Source organism: Pan troglodytes, chromosome 13 (genome assembly GCF_028858775.2).
Source record: "Pan troglodytes isolate AG18354 chromosome 13, NHGRI_mPanTro3-v2.0_pri, whole genome shotgun sequence".
NCBI classification, from domain to species: domain Eukaryota; kingdom Metazoa; phylum Chordata; class Mammalia; order Primates; family Hominidae; genus Pan; species Pan troglodytes.
Window position 1 is genome coordinate 138,732,905 of NC_072411.2, and position 23,390 is coordinate 138,756,294.

Sequence of the window (23,390 nt, forward strand, 5' to 3'; positions counted from 1 at the left end):
TTACAATGAAGTGAAAGTAGAGAAAGTAATGCTTCACTCAGAACTTTCTATCCGGGGTTTTTTCTTTTCTTAAGAAAGCGAAAGCTGAGAATGAAAAATTTCAAATATAGGTAACAGCAAGTAATATAAAGTATGCCTATGTACCCACCAATAAGGTCTAACAATTGTGAATATTTTTGCCTAAAAAATAAAAATATTGTAGAGACGTTGAAAATATTCCTATGTATCTCCCTCCATCTCATTTCCCTCTCTCTGCCTGCCCCAGGGTAACCTCTGTCCTCAAGTTGGTACATAGCCTTTCTTCCATCTGTGGTTTTTTGTATAGCTCTACAAACAATATGTGCTTTGCTTTGAGTGCTTAGAACTGTACATAAATAGTATCACTTTATCTGAACATTCTGCAACTTGCTTTTTTTATTGGGGTAAAATTTAATGAAAAGCACAGATCTTAACTGTACAGTTGATGTCCTTTGATAAATGTGTATACCCACATAACCACTCCTCCAGTGGGAACACAAAACATTTCCAGCACCCCCAGAAAATTCCCTTCCAGTCAGTCCCCACGTCTAGAGATGACTATTTGATTTCCGGCACCACAGATTAATATGACTGTCCTTCAACAGTCACATGGTGTCTTTGTCAAACAACAATTGACCATAGTGTGTGAGTCTATTTTTGGACTCTCTATTTTGTTTCCTTGCTCTGTTTGTCCTACTGACAATACCACACTAGGTCCATTAATATAGCTTTATAATAAGTCATGAAATTGCAAACTGTGAGTCTTTCAACACTTTCCATTTCAAGAGAGTGTTAGCTATTTTTAGGTCCTTTGCATTTCAATAAAATTTAAAATCAACTTGCCAATTTTGACAAAAAGAAATTTCTGGGATTTTGATTAGGACTACATTGAATCTATGGAGCAATGTGGGAGAGCACTGACATTAACAACATTTATACAACATTTATTTCAAATCTTTTGAATACATATCCAGAAGTGGGATTGCTGGATTATATGGTAGTTCTATTTTTAATTTTTTTTGAGGAGCCTCAGACAGTGTCCCATAGTGGCTGCACCATTTTGCACCCCTGCCAACAGTGTGTAAGGGTCCCAATTTCTCCACGTCCTCACCAGCACTTGTTGCCTTTTTTTTTTTTTTTTTTTGTAAAGGCCATCCTGATAGGTGTGAGGTGATATTTCATTGTGATTTTGATTTACATTTTCCTGATGACTAGTGACATTCAGCCATTAGTCTTGAGTTCGATGATCTTTTTTCATATGCTGATTTGACATCGGCATGTCTTCTTTGGAGAAATGTCTATTCAAGTCCTTAGCCCGTTTTTAAATTAGACTATTGTTCTTTTTTTCCCTGTCGAGTTGTAGGAGTTTCTTATATATTTTAGAGATTAACCCTTTACCAGATAAATGGTTTGCACATATTTCCCCCCATTCCATAGGTTGCCTTTTTACTCCATTGATTGTTTCCTTTGCTGTGCAGGTTTTTAGTTTGATATAATCTCAGTTGTTTATTTTGTCTTTCGCTGCCCGTGCTTCTGATGTCATTGCCAAAATCAATGTCATGAAGCTTCTCCCCTTTGTTTCCTTCTAGGAGTTTTACAGCTTCAGATCTGGGTATTTATCCAAAAGACTTGAAACTGGGGTCCTGAGGAGATACAAACACTTCTCAGTTCATTACAGCACTATTCACAGTATCCAAGGTAAGGAAACAGCCTAAATGTCCTTTGTCTTGTGAATGGATAAAGGAAATGTGGTATATACATACAACAAAATATTACTCCGTCTTAATAAAGAAGGAAATTCTGATATACGTGACAACATGAATGAAACTTGACATTTTGCTAAGTGAGAGAAGCCTGTCACAGAAAGACAAATACTCCATGATTCCATGTACATGAGGTATCTAAAATAGTGAATCTCATAGAATCAAAGAGTGGAATGATGGTTACTAGAGGTGAGGGTTTGGGGGATGGGAATTACTAATCAGTAAGCATAAAGTTTTGATGTATAAATGTATAACATTATATCTAGTCAACAATAATATATTGTACACTTAAAAATTTGTTGAGAGGGTAGATCTCCTTTTAAGTGTTCTTACCACATTAAAATAAAATCTAAAAAAAGAAGAGTATGGAAAGAAAATAACAACACAAGTGAGTCTCCCAATCCATGAACAAGATCCTTCTCCATTTATTTTATTTTTCTTTAATTTCCCTCGGGACTATTTTTGTTGTTTTCAGTTTAGAGGTCATGACTGTCGTTTGTTAAATCTATTCCTATGAATTTTATGTGTTTCAAGGTGATATATACAAACACAATTGACTTTTTTTTTTTTTTTTGAGACGGAGTCTCATTCTGTTGCCCAGGCTGGAGTGCAGTAGCACGACCTCCGCCTCCTGGGTTCAAGCGATTCTCCTGCCTCAGCCTCCCGAGTAGCTGGGATTACAGGTGTGCGCCACCACGCCTGGCTAATTTTTGTATTTTTAGTAGAGATGGGGTTTCACCATGTTGGCCAAGCTGGTCTCAAACTCCTGATCTCTGGTGATCCACCCACCTTGGCCTCCCAAAGTGCTGGGATTACAGGCGTGAGCCACCGCACCTGGCCGCATGACTGACTTTTGTATACTGAGTTTGTATTGTTCGGCTTTTCTAAATTGACTTATTAGTTTTTGAAGTTGTTTTGTACACTCATCAGGATTTGCTGATGAGTACACTCATCAGGATTTGCTGATGAGTACACTCATCAGGATTTGCTGCATAAATAATCCTGTCAACTGATAATAAAAGTTGTTTTACATCTTTCTTTCCAATCCATATGGCTTTTATTTCTTTTCTTCTTCCTTGTGCATTAGCTGGAGATTCTAGTACACTGTTGAAGGGAAATGGTGAAAATGAATATCCTTGCTTTGTTCTCCATTTTAGAAGTGAAGTGTTCAACCACTGAGTATGATGTTGGCTCTAAGTATTCATATGAGGCCTACGTCAAATTCATACATGTCAAATATCAAATCGGGGAAGTAAGTCAAATCAAAATCATTCTATTTTTAGTGCACGTGAAGTTGTTATCATGAATTGATTTTGAATTTTGTCAAATGCTTTATTTTATTAATTTAGCAAGTTATACTATTTTCAAATGTTAAACCTATTTTGCATTTCAGGTATAAATCCCACTTAGTCACAGTATATCGTACATATGTTGGATTTGCTTTGCTTTTTTATTTTTAAAAGGGTTTTATGTCTATCTTTATGAAGAATATTGGTCTATAATGTTTTCTAGTAATGTTCAGTTATTTTCAGTTTGGGTCTCTCATAAATAGTCCTGCTGTAAACATTTTTGAGTATTTCTTCTGGTGCAATGTATACAACTTGAAGTTGGGCATGTATCTTGCAGTGAAGTTTCTGGGTCACAAGTTATGGGTATGTTCAACTTTAGTGAATACTGCCAAAGTGGACATGCCAATTCACATTCCTACCTCCAGGGACACATTCCTACCTCCAGGGACAGCAGTGTCCCTCAGAGTGTGGACTGTGAGCTATTTGTTATTAGACTGCAACGAGGTAAGTTCAGAAATTGAGCGTCAGCATTTAGAAACTTTTATAGAAATTTGATGTTGCTTCGACATACAAATACATAGGCTCTTCTCGTCCAGCAGTGCATTGACCAGTTTGGATACTGTCACACTTGCATTATGAGGCGGTTGTGGGAGGAGCTTCACGTGCAATGGAGACCATGTGTTTTGGTCTGCAACGGAAATTTAAAAGGAAAGAAAGGCTGGTCTGTCACCATGTAGCGCTGGAGAAGCACTGGTGCATGAGAATTCTGGTGGTTCCACATCCTTGTTCACATTCAGTAATTTTCATGTAAGCCCTTCTGGTTGGTGTGCAGTTGGATGGCATTGTGACTACAGTTTGTATTTCCCCAATAACTAAGGAAGTTGCCCCGCCTTTTCATAAGTGTATGGGTTTCATATGTGTATCTGCATATTCCTAGGTGTGAAGTACTTCCAATTTTCAAAGTATATGTGTTAAGTTTTCCTAAAACATTTACCCTGGATACTGTCCCCCTGCTCTACTCCCATATTTCCATGATGAAGCAGGTGGGCAAAATAGGGAGAGGACAAAAACCTGATTCACAAGTGTCATTCACCTGACTTTATTCATTTAGTCAATATTTATGGGCATCCGGCACGCGCCAAGCACAGTGTGTGGAAGCAGGGATGCAGCATTGAATAGAATAGCAATGTTCTTGCCCTCTAGGGATTTATACTCCAGTTGGGTAGAAGATAGATAGTGCACTGATACCTTTGGATAGTAGTAAGTGCCACGAAAAAATAGGATAAGAAGAGAGTAACTAGGATGGGAAGATTCTTTGGTTAGAATGTCGAAAGAAGGTTTTCTAAAGCAATTATATTTAAGCCTGCATCAAAATAATAAGGAGGTGGCCACATAACAGGCCAGAAAGAGAATTCCAGGAAATGAGAGGTGCAAAGGCTCTGAGGTAGAAGCAGAGTTGTCTGAGGATTAATTAGAGAGCACTCCTCCACTTTGGTCAAAATTGACATGAGAGATGCCATAGACAGTGCGGTGGATACTGGTGTTGCTGTTCCCAGATTCCGGGACCCCCTTAGGTTCTGATGTGCCTCCCCTCCACCGTTAACGTGGGTTTACTGCCCAGACTTGCGACTGGAACTGACCCTTGAGAGACTGTCTGTAGGTGGGTTACTGCAGCCGCTGTGCCCCCACAGGCTGTGATCAGGAAGTATCTGAGGGGCTGCACCCTCCCTCCTACCACCCAGCAGCCCTAATCCAGTAGTTGGAGGATGTAGGGGTATGAAACCCCAGCCCCTGTGACAGCAGCTGGGGTGAGGCAGGAGAATAGGGTCTGGAGACAGGGAGCCTAAGGCCCACCAGCCTCTGACTTCTTGGAATTGGACCGAAAGGAAAACTCCACCTTTCCATGCCCCTGCGACAGGGGCCAGAGGCCCCTCCCTCTGCAAAAACCCCCTCTCGGGAAATGCCTCTGATTGGTCAGAGGCCAAGCCTTCACTTCAGCCTGATTGGTCACAGGCCAATCCTTCATTCGCATGAGGTGTAACCAGTTGGAGGACTCTATTGGAGGCCTCTAAAGGGTACCTAGGGGTGTTATCAAATTCTTCTAGTTTAATAAAAACCCTAAAGAACATTGCAACTGGGGCTCTTGAGCCGCCTGATGGATCCTGCTCCCACTCTGGGGAGTGTAGTTTCACTCAATACATTTGTGCTTTTGTTGCTTCGTTCTTTTGTTGCTTTGTTTGTGCATTTTGCTCAATTTTTGTTCAATGTGCTAAGAACCTGGATCACTCAGTGAAGACCTTCTATCTGGCAACAGGGGCAAACTCAGGGTGTCATTCAGGCTCAGAGAGCCATGGGGATCACACTGAGGCTGAGATTTAGCCAGAAATCATACCCTTGGTTGCCCTTTTCTCTTTTCCTTCCTAGTTTTTTTTTTTTTTTTGAAAGCACTTCCTTAATAAATCAGTTGTCCCTGAACTCTTACCTTAGGGTCTGCTTTTAAGACTTAAAAAAGTCTGCAGTCTTAGGACTTAACACCCTCTGCTATAGGTTTTTACAATTGTTTTTCTTTTAAGAGTATATTTTTTCTGTGGTACTAGGTAAAAGCATGTGCCATGAAATCGGGCACACTTGGATTGGAACGCCATGGCCATTCAGTCACAGCCACCCTTAGGCAGGTCACCTGGTCTCTCTGGGCCTCAGTTTCCTCAATTACAAAAGTGGGACAAAGACAGTGCCACCTTTATGGCTGCTGTGAAGATTAAATGAAAGAAGATAGGCAACATACTTAACAGAAAGATGGGAAAACATGAACACTCAGATTTACCTATGACTATTAAACCTTTCTAAACTTCATCAGAGAGTTCAAAAATGTTGTCAAGCCTTGGAATGTATATCTGTTGCATTCCTTTAAAACTGTATGCTATCACTGGAATTTGGCTGGGGACAGAGGAGAGAAGCGGAAGAGAAATAGCCATTCTAGATACCTGCAAGAAACCACTCATGTGCATCCTCTCATTTAATCCTGACAAGCACCCAGCTAGAATAGAAGGCTCTATGATAATTATAAAGATAGGAACCTAACATTCAAAGAGGCTGTTATCTGAGCAGACATGGTGTTGAAGAGGTTAAAATATGCGATTCCAGCGTATTGACTAAGTTCAACACTTTAAAAACAGCAGGTGCAACAAGATGACTTTGACCTTCCTGCTGTTTCTTAAAAGCAGAGGGTGAAATTCCTATGTGAAAGATGCCCTCCCTAGATGATGCAACATTTTTATATAGTCAAAGTTGAAACTGGGAGAGTTCTGTACAGATCTTGTTAAAAATAATTCTTATCTTTTAAGCCTTTCCATATAATTTAGTGGCTTCTTCACAACTAACCCTTCTCTGTCCAATCCACTACATAATTAACTGACTTTAGCTACTTCTTTGGGGTCTTCATTTCTTTATGAGGGCTCCTGTGCTGCGTGAAGTTTGTATTAAGTTTTTCTCCTGTTAATCTATCTTATGTGGATTAAATTCTTGGACTCAGCTGGGACCCTAAGAGGAGGGAGGTAGACTTTTCCCACCCCTACAGTGTGTATATATCAGGGTTCCAAGCCAGGTTGTCTGGACAGAGGAACCCAATTCCCTTGAGTTGAGGGGCCGTCTTTGCTTTTAAGCCCTTGCCCTGCAGAAGGGGCTTGGTGTTGCGGTTATTCTGGGGGAGCGTCCAGTCCCAGGTGAAATGACTCCTGCCATGCCCAGCTACCAGATAATGAAGCTTCTTCCCAGGGTCACAACTCCAAGAATGAGGAACGCCTCGTCCTCAGGCCAGCGGCGCAGCTGAGCCTCTCTGGGCTCATATCACAGTCACCATAACTGCACTGTCTCCACTCTAACGGGGCTCCCAGATCACAGACCCTACCGGCCGCCGCTCTGGCCCGCCAGGATCCTCATGCTTTTAAGTCAGGTGCGGTTTCTGGAAGAAGCCTGGTGGTGCCACATCTACAGGCAAATCAGATCCCAGAGCAGACAGAGCTGACCACCTGCCCTGTGGGGCGTGCAACCCCAGGTGCAGATTACAGACAGGGAAGGAGGGAGGAGCTTAGCTGAAACCCCTTCCTGACCCCTTTCCAATAAGCACTCAGGGGTAGCAAAACATCCAGGAACTTTTAGTTCTGGGTCAGCTGGGACAGCGGTAGGGACAGCGTCCTGTTCGTGCCTTCTCTGAGTTTTCTATTAGGTGCCACCAAACACATTCCTACCCAAAGGAACCATTATATTGGACCTTATTGAAAAGGTTAAAATATGCATTCTGGCATGGTAACTGTTTCAGTGAAAGGCACTTGAAAAACAGCAGGTGCAAGATCACTCTCCCCATAGCAGAAGGAAAGACAGCATCCTTATCCTTAGGACTAGAAGCTGCCACCTAAAGAATACTGCAGAGCGTCACTCTAATCTTTTTAGTCACATTTTCAAAGTTTATTCTTCTCTGTTTAATCCAGTATTTAAGTAGTGGACGCGAACTGCTTGCTCGGGTCTGTCCCTCGTTCCTTCCTTTCCTTCCTTTCCTTCCTTCCTTCCTTCTTTTTCTTTGCTAGGGCCTGCCTTTCTCTGTTGCTTTCTTTCTTGCTTTCTTTGTTCGGGTCTTCATCTCTTTCCTCTTTCTTTCTTTCTTTTCTTTCTTTCTCTCTCTGTCTTTTCTTTCTTTCTCTGTCTCTCTCTCTTTCTTTCTTTCTTTCTTTCCCCAAGGAGGATTTGCCTGCCTGCCTGCCTGCCTGCCTGCCTTCCTTCCTTCCTTCCTTCCTTCCTTCCCCCTTCCCTTCTTTTTCTTTTGACAGAGTCTCACCCTGTCACCCAGGCTGGATTGCAATGGTGCAATCCCGGCTCACTACAACCTCCGCCTCCCGGGTTCAAGCGATTCTCCTGCCTCCCGAGTAGCTGGGATTACAGACGCGCGCCACCGCGCTGGGCTAATTTTTTGTATTTTTTAGTATAGATGGGGTTTCACCATGTTGGCCCGGCTGGTCTCGAACTCCCGACCTCGCGATCCGCCCGCCTCGGCCTCCCAAAGTGCTGGGATTACAGGTCTGAGCCACCGCGCCCGGCCGGGTCTGCATTTCTGTATGAGGGCTCCCATGCCGCGTGAAACTTGCTCTATGCTTTCCTCCTATTCATCTATCTTATGTCAGTTTAATTCTCGGACCCAGCCGGGACCCCTAGAGGATGGAGGTGGAGTTCTGCCCTTACACTGAAAACACAATCTTCCAAAAGCAGAGACACTCTTCAAAACTTTGAAAAGAGACTTTTAGGTCCTAGGGCAATGGAATCTCGTTTTCTCAAAAAGCCCTGCTTGCTTACCCTCTCGTTTTCCCCCAGGCCTGTTTTCTGGGACAGGGTGGGAGGCCCAGGGAGACAGCCAAGTTCAGGCCCCAAGCACCCAGCTCCTCCTCCCACGGTGCGAGCCTGGCCAGGGTTCCCGACCCACCCCGCCCCATTCCCCGCTGGCGCTTGGTCCGCCCCTCCCCGTCTGGAAGCCTCCAGCAGCCCCGCCCGGCGGAACTAGGGGACGGGTGGGGGACGTCGAAGGGCGAGGGCGGTGACCCCGGGGCCAGAAGTCTCGCAGGCGCCTGGGCCGGGTGCCCGGCCGTGCGTGAGTGCGGAACAAGTCTGGGCGCGGGGAAGGGCGTGGGTGCGGGCCGTGGGTGGGTGCGGGGCAGGGCGCGGGGCTGTGGGAGGGCGCGGGGCCGTGTGTGGGTGCGGGGCTGGGTGCAGGCCGTGGGCGGGCGCGGGGCCGGGGCTGGCGGGGCAGGGCGCAGGCTGCTGCAAGGCGGCCTCGTGGATTCTGGCCCCGGACGCACGAAGCGGGTTCTACTTTTTAAAAAAACTGCGTTGCCTTTTCCTTCCTCTACGTTAGCATCCTGTCCGGGGTCCCCGGCCCATGTGGCCTTTCTTCCAGCGACAGTACACTTAGCTCAGAACGGATTCACACCCACTCTGTGTTTCCACCGGGCGCGCAGGCTCTGCAATGCGGAGCGCGTTCTCTGAAGGACAGGCCCCGGAGTCACGGCTACAGCCACAGAAAGCGGAAACCGAGCTGCAGTCCAGAGGGGATCCCCGTACATTTCCAGCGGGCTCAGACACAGGGTCCCCCACAAGAAGGAAACAGGACAGAAAAAGTCAGGACACGTATGCTGTGGAGAGTCGAGGTCTCGCCTAGATCTTGGGTGTGGGTAGACGCAGCCGCTCGCAGTTTTCCTTTCCAGCGTCTCTGGGGAGCCTGGAGATGTCCTTGGTGCCGATGGGACACGAAGAGTGATTGCGCCGCCCTGCAGAGGCGGTGGCGGGACGCTGCGCTCGGGCTGGGAAAGGCCGGCCCCAGGGCGACCCCTCCGGAGGCCCCCGGAGAGCAGGTGTGCACCTCGCCTCCCGCTGGGCAGCCAGTTCAGGAGAAAAATGTGAAGCTTTTAGCTAAACAAAATATTTCTTTCGTTAAGGGCTTTCTCCACACGGAGACTTTCTAGCCACGTGAGACTTTGACCTCCCAGTCCCCCAGATTCAGCGCTGGGACCGAGCGTCTGCTGTTATTTTTAGTAGAAGTATAAAAAGAATCTCGAAAAGTTTTAGCTCTGGAGAAGGCGTGAATACAGCTGGTGCCTTCACACACTCCACTTGAGCCGCTCTTTAAGAACTCCAGGAGATCAGAAAGCAATACGAAAGCCAGAGCATTGCACATGGGATGGGCTGGCGGGTGGCCTTTGGGTCCCTATCTTATGGACGATTTTTGTAAATGGGGCATTGGAGATGAGTCTCACCTGGATCACATTTTTAGGTTGAATTCCTCCGTGGGGGGAACTTTAGCAATACGCATCCAAATAAGAATGTAGATTGCAATAATTGTAGTAAAGTGTTTGCCAGACTCATCTCAGAAAAAGACATTATCAAAAGGCATTTATTATCTTCCTAATGCGTGTCTGGCACTGGGCAGACACTGTAGAATACTATCTTGATTAGAGTCTCAAGGATTTTGTACTTAAAGTCCTTTACAAATAAAAATATTCAAGTATAATCTATTATAAAGACTCTTTTCTCCACTTTGGGGATATACGGTGTGGTATCGATTCATTGGTCATACCAAAACTGTTACTTCTGTTTTGGAGGAATTAACAAGGAAAACCCAGGCTTAGTAAATCAACATCGAAGTTCAGAAGTTCAGAGTAATTTGTCTTGGGAACAAAGTCCTCCCTAGAGCGAAGAGGCATTCACAGGAGCTCTTGGTGTTAATGGGATTATTCAAGATATACCTGAGACCAGATAAATATTTGATGATTTTGCCAAGCACTAGGGTTTCTTTGCAGTTTTTCTTCGGCTGACGTTTTCCCCCGTGGGGTTTGGACTTTGTGGCTTCACCAGATTTTGCAAATGAAAGAAGGCTGGGGTTTCCCAAGAGTACACTTGTGCAGGAAACAACAGACTAGTGAGGTTTACAAGAGGGGTGTGTGTGTGTGTGTGTGTGTGTGTCTGCCTGCCTGTGGGATGGGGGTGGCACGGGGGAGAGAGAGATGTGGGTTACAAAGCTGCCATCTAGAGGCTAGAGGCTCCTTTCTGCAGTGTATATAATGCAAGTCTGCAGCCAGCAGAGCTCACAGTTGTTGCAAAGTGCTCAGCACTAAGGGAGCCAGCGCACAGCACAGCCAGGAAGGCGAGCGAGCCCAGCCAGCCCAGCCAGCCCGGAGGTAAGGAAACGGTGCTCGGGCAGCAGCTCTGCTCGGAAAGAAGGCACGGCTTCTGCTCTTAAGCCAAGTGGTCTTTTTCAAAGGCCTTCTTTAAAATCGCTCAGATGGGTGCTTTTGAGTCTGCGGGTCTGGTTTCTGAAAACCCAGGCTGCACGTAGCTGCATTGCAAAGTGCTTTTGCTAATTCGGAGGGCTTCACCTTTCTCTTCAGAAAGCAAAGGGCAGTTTTCTTAAGTCACTTGCAGAAGGAAATTTCCATGTGTATTTAGGAATCTGGTGTTTATTTGCTGTGTGGCTATTTAAGCTCCAGTAAGCAGGGGAACTTTGCAAGAACACAGACTATCCATTCTGCCTGACCAATTTGGCATGGGGATTAGCTTGGCACCCACTGTTTACCTGTTTTGCTTCTAGTATATCAGTTTGGAAACAGATAAAATTGGCAGTAAATACGTAATTCCAGAATGATGAACACTTTATTAAGAGGCATCCTTAAATGGAGCAGAAAACTGCTGAGAATCTTTGTGAGTCCAAGATGTATTTGAATTCAGTACTTTGGGGGATTTACCAGAGTCTGTAAGTCCGGAAGCTATAAACGTGAATGTTAAACACAGCCCGGTCTTCTCTTCTCTTGATGGCACGCTTGCTAATCTAATTTGAGTATTGTTCTCTTAGAAGGTGTTAAGTCCAACTTCAATTGGGGTTGGGGGAAGCACACACACAAATCTACTATTTTGCAATTTAAATATACTCTTCAGGTAAAATGTGGATTTTGTTCAATTTTGTTGGCATGTGCAAAGATTCAAGGAGTGACTGAGAGAACTTTGGAGTGAGGTCAGGGATGGGTGGTTAGCCAAGACTTGTAACTTCCAGGGAGAATGAGAAGTTGTAAAAGTCAGACTGGCTGTCTCTCTTTCTCTCTTCCTCTTTCTTTCTTTCTTTCCTTTTGCTCACAACAGGATTACTTAGTGTTTCAAAAGTGGGAGAGAGCCTCCTTAAATGGTTTACAGCCCTTTGAATGTATTTGGTGCAGTGACATCCCCTGAAACTTCAGTCTGCAAAGTCTCAACATGGTAACTTTGTTCTTTTCTTTTTTAAAGGCAGATGCTGCCTTTAGTGTCCCTTTATTTATTCCGGGAAAAATGTGGACATCAGCTAGGCACGCCTAGCAAAGAAAGTGGAGGCTGCTGGTTTCTGTGCTTTAACTTTCCATAGATTTTAAATGGATAAACTGCTTGCCCTTCTTTCATCAGAATATGAGCTTTCCCCAGATGGAAAGTCTTTTTCTAAAGCAAAGTTGCACATGGGAGCTCTAGCTTGGAAACAATTTGCTCTTTTTTCCCCAGTCTCTGCCATAAACACTTGAATGTGCACACAACTGCAGAGCTTAATGCCACAACCTCCAGGAGATTGGGGGGAGGGGAAAGCTGCCCAGGATGGGGGTGGGAAAGCGAAGGAAGATGGAGAAATGGCTGCAGTTTGCTGCCCATCAGCTTTTTTCTTTTAAGGGGCAGACATTGCAGACGTAGTTTTAAAAAAGTTCCATAAAGCATTGCCAAGGCAGCATGCCTGTGCGACACACGCAGGGCTTTGGGGGTGTGTTTTCCCCGTATTAACAGCAAGTCGTTGAAGCGTTGAGAAGGTATTATGATTTCTAATCAGGCCCAGAACAGGCCAAGTATAGGCTTTCTGAATGAAAAAAAAAAAAAAAAAAAAAAAAAAAACCCAAAACAAAAAACCCTGCTTAATCAGGAACAGTGGCTTTTTGTGTGATCATTTTAGGGCGAGAGCTCCTGTTTTCAAGTCGACGTGAGGGAAATTGGTTGAAGTCACTCAAACCTGAGGCCGAAGGGCAGTCACTTTATAAACCTTAAGAGTAACCGAGGGGAAAGAAAAAGACCTCAAAGATTGCAAAACTTTAGATTTTTTCTCAGTGATTCTGTAGAACATGAGGGGAATTTGGGGCCAGAAGGCATTTGTACCTTTAAACCAGGCAACCAAATAACTTAGTTTTATTATTAGAAGCAAGAATAGTATTAAAATGCCTTCAATTGGATTGCACGTGTGTAGGCATAATTCAGGAAGAAACTAAAGATCGTGTCATGTCAAGTGTTACTAAAGTTCAGGAAGGAAAAGACAAAGCTCCAGGACACGTATTTTCTGTTGAAATAAAAGAAAGCAAGCCAGAAATAGACAGATCAGGACAGGGAGGCGTGCAGGCGGTGGCCCTGATTTTGAATACTTGATGGTTTCCTGCAGGGAATGTTTGATGCTTTTATCGACTAATTTGGAATTGAAAAAACAAAACAAAACACTATTGCTTCAGTATTAAAGTGATCAGGGAATTGCATAATTTTATGGTGACAATTTTAAAGAGCCACAGGTAGTTTTGGAAGCAGACTGTGTTTTGTTCCAGGCACTGAAAACGTGGATGGGGGCCGAGACTATCTCAGGTGGCCTTGAACCACTGTTGGCAAAGGGACAGATAACGAGCCCAGGGCAGTGTGGGGGACTTTGCGTTTTGAAGTCTGGGTCAGCCAGATAGTAAGCATCTTTTGCTTTTCCTGCTATAACAGATATGTGGCCACCCTCCCTCAGTTGTATATGCAGAGCCTAAGTTTGCACAGTGTCCTCCTGGGAACCCCATTGTGTCTGGCTTAGGGCGGGGGTGAGGAGGCTCTCCTAGCCTGGCTGACCTCCCACTGCCTCGTCCTAGTCCTAAGCTGGGTGGGAATCAGGGCTCTGGTTACACTGGGCCGGCCCAGACGGCAGCCTTTGTGACATGGGAATCTCTGGACCTGCTCTTGTGGGTATAGCTTTGCTTCCCTGTCGGGCAGCTGAGCACAATAGACCAGATCAGGTTTCTGGACGTGGGATTTATTTGATCCACCAAATCCTTAAAGTGGACGAGGATGTCCCACGTGTTCATGTGAAGTATGTCTAAGGACCCTGGGAAGAGGTGGACTGTATCTGAATCAGGGTATAGAGTTTTCTGTAGTTATTATTTTTTGAGTTCTCAAGTAATTCATGAGTTCTCAAGTAATTCAAAGCAGGTACGTACTTGCATAAAATAAGATCACTCACGGTCACTAGTGAATGTGTAGTCAAGACTGTTTTCCATTTGCTGGCAGCAGAGGGGACAGACAGCTCCCCATTCTGCTATCAGCCCTAGCAGATGGTCACAGAGAGTCTGCCTGGGCCAAAGCTCCCCTAGGTTACTTGGTTGGTTTCCCCATATATTCCATGTAGCATTGGTTAAAAACACACAGACACACACACATGCACACACACACACACCCCACTCAATGATGCGCAGTTGCCTAATGGTTCTTCAGAGGTAGTGTGGATTCTCCTGATCTAACTTGCAGGCTCAGCGTAAGCGGGGCTGGCCTGGTGGAAGAGGTGTTATCTGCTCAAAGAGACCAGAGCGTTTGCTTTTGTAGCATGATTCCCGCTGGAGAGTCCCTGGAGATGTTGGAAAGGGGAAGAGAACTCTGTTCTTAGCCACAAGCCCACCATAACCCAGTATCTTCACCCAGCCTGGCCTCAGTTTCCAGGTGTGCAAACAGTGAGGGCCACTGTCCCAGCTCTTGTCTGGGACAATACCAAGTTTCTTCATGAAATTCCCTTGTAGGACACAGGTCTCACACTGCAGAAAGCCAGTGAAGGAGGCGGAAGTCCTGCAGGGCCCAGATGGCCAGAGGGTCCCCCTTTTCGGAGCTGGTCCCGGGGCCCCAGGCCTGGCCTGAGTTATCTTATCTATACCACTGTAGAGGAGTGATGTGTGTGTAGCAGCCTGGTCTGCACCCAGCTACCAGACCACCCCACTGCAAAGCTGCCTGTGGGGTTCGTATCACTTCCGTTCTCAAAGCCTCCTCTGCTCCAAAGCCATGGCCTTGCTCTAGACTGTCCTGGCTCCTGCATGGACAAGCCCCGGCCACATTCCTTGCCCACCCTTTAAGGCCCAACTCTTACCTCCATTTGCTCTTCGTGGAGAGTCCTTGCCTCAGCCAGGCTGGGTGACTCTACCCATGGCTGTGCCTTCCTGGAACATCCTTGATCACCTCTACCTCCTTGAAGTCCCCCATAAGCCACTAGAGTAGAAACCCCTCATTTTCCTGCTGAAGGGGCATGCACCACCTTGCTCATGCCTGGGGGGTGATGGGCCTGCGTGCCTTCCCAATTAGCCGGCGGGGTCTCAGGGGTTGGGGGAAGATGTTTCTGATTTGTTGTCCTCACCTGCCCCAGAGCAGTGCCTCCTGGAACAAGAGGCTCAGTCCGTCAACATCAGCTCGGTGACGATTTCAGAAAAGTCTCTCCTGGACGCCCGTCTCTGCTGCTGGCCACGGTCGCTGGTCTTGGTGGGGCACGATTAACTGCTGGCTCATTGAGTACCTACTATGTGCAGCTGTAGCTGTATAGCTGTATAGCTGTAGCTACACAAAGTTACAGAAGACTTGGTGGGGGGTGCGGGGCCTGGTAGGAATGAGGTGGAGGGGTAAGAAACCTGAACAACGTGATGGTACAAAAGCCATTCCAGAATAGAGATGTGCAGTGTGGGGCCAGGAGAAGGTGGGAGAATCAGAAGGGCAGAGGGCATCAGTTGGGAAGAGTCTGTGGTTGGAGACTGCAAACATATGGAAGGGAGTTTGGAGGGACACTGGCCAGGTGCCTGAACACGTGGCATTCTCTGGAAGGAACTAACCAGCGTGAGGACATGCTGATTGCAAACTCAGCCACCACCCATGGAGGCTCTAAACCTGAGTACCTGTAATTCCGGCTTCACCCTCAGCTTGCAGAGTGAGCTCAGGGAGACCATTTGGATGCAGCTAAATACCCCAGGCTGCTTGCTGCAGCACGGTCGTTGTCAAGGATACTTGGTTGATGAATAAAACATCCCAGAAACGAGAGGTGCATCTCCGGGAAAGTCCTGCAATTGACAAGAGGAGCCCCAGTACCATCTGGGCTGTGAGTGACAGAGGAGTCCCTTTGCAGGCCATAGGCTGGCAGGGATGGAGGGCTGGACAGGTGCTTGCCCACCGCCGGCCGCTGGAAAATTCTCTCCCTGTCACTGCAACGTGCGACAGGGCCGCTAAAAAGGTGACCCCTGTACGAAGGAATGAATGAGATAAAACGGAGCAAGCGCTGGGAAAAGGGGAATGAAAGCTGACGCTCACTGCTTTTTGTTCTCCCTTGGGTCTCTGTGGTCCAGGAAAATGCAACATGAACCTCGATTGTTCTGTGGACCATTCCTCCCTCTATGAAAATTTACATAATTCTTGATGTCAAATTTCAAATAACACAGAAGTTTATAGAGTAAAAACTACAAGTCTCCTTTTGTTCCCTCCTCCTACCTTCCCAGCCCCAAGTTTTACACTTACTGCAGGTCTTTTTCTATGCCTTCGTGCACATGTATTTACATATAAAAATACACAAATGTAATTTTTGTGTTTCTTTCTGCATAGCTGGGGTGCTGTGTGTGCGTGTGTCTGGGGTTGTGCTCTGTGTGTGTGTGTGTCTGGGGTTGTGCTGTGTGTGCGTGTGTCTGCGTATTGTCTTTCACCGAACAGCATGTCGTACTCTCCCTGTGCATGAAGGGAGGCCTCCCTCTCACAGCTGTATTATATTCCAGATGGCGGAGACACCAGGCTTTACTGAGTCATGCCTTTGCTGAAAGACATTTACGTTGTCTCCAGTGTTTGCTCGTAAATAAATACTGCTTTAAAAAACATCTTGTGTACATTTGGAGACACATGAATATTTTGAGGAGAGAAACGTATGAATTTGTATCATCATAGAACTGGAAAGAAACGTCTTTTGTTCTGCGCCCCCTCCCCTTCCTTTCCCCTGGAATCTTTTATGCAGAAACCTTAGAACCTAAGTGTCAGAAGTGGGTCTCATTCCCCTGCCTGCCCTGGCGTGGGCACTGAGGCCCTAGAGACGCAGGCAGTGGGCAGGTTTGATTCACACCCAGACGTGTTTCTTAGACCCTGGCCTCAAGCGGGAATGGAATTGCTGGTTGATTCCAGCAGAGGGTGACTGGTCTAAGTGGATGTCTCCCTCAGGCCCTGTGGCTATCGGCCTTCCCAACTTCCCAGCGTAAACAGACCCCGCACAGGCTGAGAGGCATTAAGAATGTATACAAGGACCCGAGGGCTGGCCCATCCAGATCTGTGCGGAATGCAGTCAGCTCTTTCTGTATGGGATGAGGTAATCCCCTGCTTTTGCTTGAGGGGACCTGTGATTTCTGTGCAGGGCCCGCTGGGGGTTCATTAGAGGCCTCCCTCCCTCTCTCCACTTTCAGATTTTGCAGGGAGCTTTGTCACCAGGCTTTTGAGAACCAGGGGCCCTGGGTACACATTTCATAGTTTGCCCTATGAAGCTTTTGTTCCTATCAGGGATTCTGAGAGTGTCACTTATTAAGATCTAAGCAGGTAATTTAGGAAGATTCTTTGCTCCAATAGCGCTCGCACACCATCAGTGAATGGTGGTCAATGAAAGCGGGCCCTGCCCACCCTAAAAGTCTTGCACGCAGGCTGGGGCGGCCAGAGCCTTTGTCGCAGGCCACATTCCATGTTACATGGCAGTTCCCTATTTTGAATAAGGGGATTGTCTTTGTCAAATAATAATCTGTTTTCTGGAGACAGCTCTTGTTTCTGAAACCTAATGCATGAAAAATACCGAAATGACAAAAGGCTGAGCTATCGTATGACATTTTTGTTTTTCTGTTTTTTGTTTTCTTTAGCTCCCATTTAAATTTGCAGAGGACTTGATGACTGCACTGTCTGCTTAATCTCCCTTTTTGCTGTACTTTCCTTCCTTTATCTGACCCCTGGAATCTTTGGTGGTGGGAAGGGAGAGGCCCGTCCAGGCCCCGAGAGGAAAGCAGGTGGTCAGGCTGTGGGCCTCTGGCTTTGTTTCCTGGCCAGTCCCAGTGTGGGCTGCTGTTCCTTGGGCCGACTGGTGGTTAATGATTGAGGATCGGTGATCGGTGACTGATGATTGGTGGCCGGTGATCGGTGGGGCAGTGAGGAGCTCCAGCCTCTGCTCTCTCATTCAGCCCTTGAGCAGCAACAGCCATGCCCCTGTTGGAAGTTTCCCACTGTGCCACCTGGGAGGGGAGAAGCAAGGACAGAGGCGAGGATGGCTGAGCGGGGAAGTGCCTATCTCAGAAATACTGTTTTTGACTCAGAGGACCAATGGTCCCTAAATCAAATTTTCGTCACCCAAAGAGGCAAAGGTAGAAAGCCAAGGGCTGGATGGGGGTCCCCGAGCCCTTTTCCACCTCTCAGTCCCACTCTGGGCTCTGAGAATACTGAAGGCTGCTGGTAGCTCAAAGCGGGTGAGTGTCTATTTTGTGCTAAGAGTGGAGGAACTGGAAGGAAGGACACACTCGAGATGTGGGAACCAGGCGTCTTCTCACTGAGTGACCCTGCCTCCTGCTGGGGCCTGTCCATGCTGAGCAGTGGCCAGGCGCCTGGCCAGCCGGCATCTGACATGTCTCTACACTGGAGGGCAAGTAAGACCTGAGCCAGAGGAATGTCACCATGGTGGGGGAGAGAGGTGGGGCGGATTCGGGATCCAAGTTCTGGTGAACAAAGACTGAGGGTCATTTCTTTCTGGCCCCTGTGAATGGCCCAAACCCCAGGATTTATGGCAGCTTCTGCTGTGTGGCTGTGCCAGTGGGGACAGAGCAGGGAGCCCAAGCCAGGCGCCAGCCGAGCTCCCTCTGGACCCAGCTGCTGTCCCTGCTGCTGCCCAGCTGTGGGGCCGTCCTCCATTCAAGCTCCTCTGCTCCCCGGGACTCTGGGGTCAGATGAGATCACGGGTGAAAGTGTTTTGGAAACCAAGCCATGATGCAAATTGTGTTTCATTTTAAGGAAATGGGAGAAAGGAACAAGGATTGTTGCAGTAGAGCCATGTGGGAGAGCAAAGGTGAAATCCTTGTCTCCTGGCATCACGGGGTGGAGAGTGGAACGTCAGCTCTGGGTCATTTGGTGGCCAAGGAAAGATGGCGATAGTAGCTTCAAGGCACAGCCTGGGGTTGCCCATCCGCCCTGGAGGCAGTCTGGCAGGACAGGGTGTCCTCAGCTCCCTGCTGGGCCTACGTCCTTTTGGAGTTCTAGAGCTGCGTCTTAGGACAAGTGTGCCAAGCCTCCTGCTTTGAGTTTCTGTCCTGACCTTGACCTTGCTCACCTCCATGGGCAGCCTCCCATGCTTGGGCATCAGGGCTTGTCATAAGTCCGTGGTCACAGGGCTTGATTCCTCCTAGTGGGTGACTCTGAGGACGGCCAGGCCTCCCGCTGCAGGACCAGCGTGGTTCCCTCCATGGAGGGCTTTCAGAGTGGGGAGGGGATGCGGCTGTCTTGGGAGGCCCAGCCCTTTCTGTCGGCCGTGGAGGACACTGAGTCAGGTTAGGTCACGAGGAGGGGACCCCACAGTCATTTACATCCCGCAGAGGGAAGTGCCCAGAAGCCCGCAACAGTCTCCGCTAAGTGGGGTTCACGCGAGGTCCTCTGCTGTGAATGTGGAGGCTGTGGAGCCGAGGCCACGAAATTTCTCACTTTTCAGGGATTCTGTTCAAGTTGTCCCAAAGGAGAAGCCCATCAAACAACCCAGTCTCTGTGCGAGCTCCCCCGGGGGCATTTACTACTCAGCCAGTGAGAGCCAGGTTTCCAGGGGAATAGAATTAAACAAGGTTCTGCTTTTTGCTGAAGGGAAAAACTGCTCCCTTAGGTGGGAGAATCCCCAGGGTTCTTTCTTCCTGGCCAGGGAGGGAGAAGGGGGTGACGTTTTATTGAGCATTGGCTAGGGCCAAGCTCTCAATTAGGCCCTTTCTTCTTTCTTCTTAGGGTATCTGTGAGATAGGTGCTGCTGTCCTGGGGAGGTAGATGCAGACAGATTAACTCTCAAGGTAAATGCTAATGAATAGAGGAGCCAGAATCCCAACCCAGGAATGTCTGATCTCGGAGTGGGCGGCTTCCCAGCTGTGGCTTTGCATACCGCTAGCGTAGCCACCCGGACCCTGATCCCCTGACCCTTGTCCTTGATCCTCCAGGAAATTCTCATATGTAACCTGGAATCCACTTTAAATGAACTCGGTAAATAATGTCTTGACTCTAGGCCAGTCATTACCTGGGACAGGTGAGGGGGAAGGGCAACCACCTGACTATGTCACTGTCAACAGTGCATCCTTGGGCTGAGGTTTTCATTTTACAGTGGGGTTCAGGCAGGGCTAATTGCTGACCCAGGACCGTGGCCTGGAGGGATTTCAGGGCCTTCCCATGGGCGGACTGACAGTAGAAGACAGCCCCTGTCAGTCTATCTGAAGAAATCAGTGCCAGATAACAATGGTACCCCGTGGCTGAATTCTGGCTGGGAGTGAAATGGTGATGGAGTGTTGGTCTCACCTCAGGTCAGCAGGGAAAACAGTTGGGAAAATGGTCAGCCCTCCTGAAATGCAGCAGGTGGTGATTTTTGTGTTTTGAGTCTTGGCACACCTTGCTGTTGAAGCAGTTGAACACATAAAGTAATGGAAAAACAGGTGCTGACCCAGAGCTTGAGACAGCTGGTTGGTTGCCCTTCCTTGAAAACCACACGGCCAACCCAGAATCTTCAGGTTTGGGGCGCAGTTAAGCTGTGGGGCACCCTGCGTAGGCTCACTGTGTTTCCAGAGGCTTTATGACTGCACACTGGGGCCGCCTGAGACCCAGGTTTATATGTGAATTTAGCAGACAAGTAAAAAGTGCTGAGTCACATTATAAATGCAAATTTGGAGGAGGATTTGAAATGCTTTCATTAAGACACCAAAGCAGGACACTTGTAATACAGCAGTGCCAGGAGAGGACAACCCTGCCATTCTTTGGGGACATAGATAAAATGGCTCCACTGTCCCCTGCTGAGAGTGAGCAGGCCATCAGCATCGCGGTGGCCGGGGCTCAGCTGCCTGACGTTTCTTTGGCCCCTGTACTGTGTTGATTTCACACCCTGGGCACAGCCATGCTGGCGGTGTCTTGAGAACACAGCCATGAAAAGATGGAGAAAGCAAACACAGTTTCTGTCTTGGAGCACCACATGGATTTAGATTCAGAGTATGATTTATTTTGTTTTGGAGAGTTTTATTATGAATTTTTTTTCTCCCTTCTTTGCAAAGACATTACAGAGCTAAACCCAAACAGCTGAGCCTATCAGGGCCTTGGAAAAGCATTTTTGCCTGAAACTTGAGTTTTTCCTAATGAAGTGACTTTTCTCTTCCATCTTTTTCGTTTGCTTGGTTTTCTCGTAGGTCATTTGATTGCCTGCCTCAGAACGATGGATCTGCATCTCTTCGACTACTCAGAGCCAGGGAACTTCTCGGACATCAGCTGGCCATGCAACAGCAGCGACTGCATCGTGGTGGACACGGTGATGTGTCCCAACATGCCCAACAAAAGTGTCCTGCTCTACACGCTCTCCTTCATTTACATTTTCATCTTCGTCATCGGCATGATTGCCAACTCCGTGGTGGTCTGGGTGAATATCCAGGCCAAGACCACAGGCTATGACACGCACTGCTACATCTTGAACCTGGCCATTGCCGACCTGTGGGTTGTCCTCACCATCCCAGTCTGGGTGGTCAGTCTCGTGCAGCACAACCAGTGGCCCATGGGCGAGCTCACGTGCAAAGTCACACACCTCATCTTCTCCATCAACCTCTTCGGCAGCATTTTCTTCCTCACGTGCATGAGCGTGGACCGCTACCTCTCCATCACCTACTTCACCAACACCCCCAGCAGCAGGAAGAAGATGGTACGCCGTGTCGTCTGCATCCTGGTGTGGCTGCTGGCCTTCTGCGTGTCTCTGCCTGACACCTACTACCTGAAGACCGTCACGTCTGCGTCCAACAATGAGACCTACTGCCGGTCCTTCTACCCTGAGCACAGCATCAAGGAGTGGCTGATCGGCATGGAGCTGGTCTCCGTTGTCTTGGGCTTTGCCGTTCCCTTCTCCATTATCGCTGTCTTCTACTTCCTGCTGGCCAGAGCCATCTCGGCGTCCGGTGACCAGGAGAAGCACAGCAGCCGGAAGATCATCTTCTCCTACGTGGTGGTCTTCCTTGTCTGCTGGTTGCCCTACCACGTGGCGGTGCTGCTGGACATCTTCTCCATCCTGCACTACATCCCTTTCACCTGCCGGCTGGAGCACGCCCTCTTCACGGCCTTGCACGTCACACAGTGCCTGTCGCTGGTGCACTGCTGCGTCAACCCTGTCCTCTACAGCTTCATCAATCGCAACTACAGGTACGAGCTGATGAAGGCCTTCATCTTCAAGTACTCGGCCAAAACAGGGCTCACCAAGCTCATCGATGCCTCCAGAGTCTCAGAAACAGAGTACTCTGCCTTGGAGCAGAGCACCAAATGATCTGCCCTGGAGAGGCTCTGGGACGGGTTTACTTGTTTTTGAACAGGGTGATGGGCCCTATGGTTTTCTAGAGCAAAGCAAAGTAGCTTCGGGTCTTGATGCTTGAGTAGCGTGAAGAGGGGAGCATGTGCCCCCTGCATCCATTCTCTCTTTCTCTTGATGACGCGGCTGTCATTTGGCTGTGCGTGCTGACAGTTTTGCAACAGGCAGAGCTGTGTCGCACAGCAGTGCTGTGTGTCAGAGCCAGCTGAGGACAGGCTTGCCTGGACTTCTGTAAGATAGGATTTTCTGTGTTTCCTGAATTTTTTATATGGTGATTTGTATTTAAATTTTAAGACTTTATTTTCTCACTATTGGTGTACCTTATAAATGTATTTGAAAGTTAAATATATTTTAAATATTGTTTGGGAGGCATAGTGCTGACATATATTCAGAGTGTTGTAGTTTTAAGGTTAGCGTGACTTCAGTTTTGACTAAGGATGACACTAATTGTTAGCTGTTTTGAAATTTTATATATATAAATATATATAAATATATAAATATATGCCAATCTTGGCTGAAATGTTTTATTTACCATAGTTTTATATCTGTGTGGTGTTTTGTACCGGCACGGGATATGGAACGAAAACTGCTTTGTAATGCAGTTTGTGACATTAATAGTATTGTAAAGTTACATTTTAAAAAAAACAAAAAACTGTTCTGGACTGCAAATCTGTGCACACAACGAACAGTCGCATTTCAGAGAGTTCTCTCAATTTGTAAGTTATTTTTTTTTAATAAAGATTCTTGTTTCCTAAAAATGCATCAAGTCTCAGTTTTCAAAGTGTGTTTTGGCACTTGAGTAGCACACATGATAATAATTCATGGATATATATGGCACACACAGGCCACCTGCATGAACATGCTCAGAAAAAGAGTGCTGCTGTAAAGCAAAAGCTACCAGGTTAACTTGTTTGAAATGATATAAAAAGAAAAAACATTTGAGCACACTGCATGGTTTTTTTTTAAATTTTCAGGCAATAGTGTTTTTGGTGTGAGGGATGATTGCTAGGGTCCAGCTAGGAGAGAAGGCTGGCACAGAGAAGGTGCCACTTGCTTCTACTTCCTGCTGGCCAGAGCCATCTCTGTTCTGAGCCTGTCTGAACTCTCCATCCAGACAGGAGAGTTTCAGGGTGCAGGACTGGTGTCCTCATCTGTACCACCTGT

General features: G+C 47.2%; 1 protein-coding gene across 4 annotated transcripts in view; it reads left to right on the forward strand.

Moving 5' to 3' along the window:
• The window catches only part of ACKR3 (atypical chemokine receptor 3), a 45,470-nt gene extending 22,482 nt beyond the window's left edge, over positions 1-22,988 (forward strand). The window contains exons 2-3 of one of the 4 annotated variants that reach the window (XM_063790260.1): positions 1,608-1,716; positions 21,070-22,988. In XM_063790260.1, coding sequence (XP_063646330.1) covers positions 21,096-22,184 — 1,089 coding nt within the window. In that variant the 5' untranslated portion in view covers positions 1,608-1,716; positions 21,070-21,095 and the 3' untranslated portion in view covers positions 22,185-22,988. 4 annotated transcript variants of the gene reach the window in all.
• Positions 22,989-23,390: the final 402 nt, after the last annotated feature.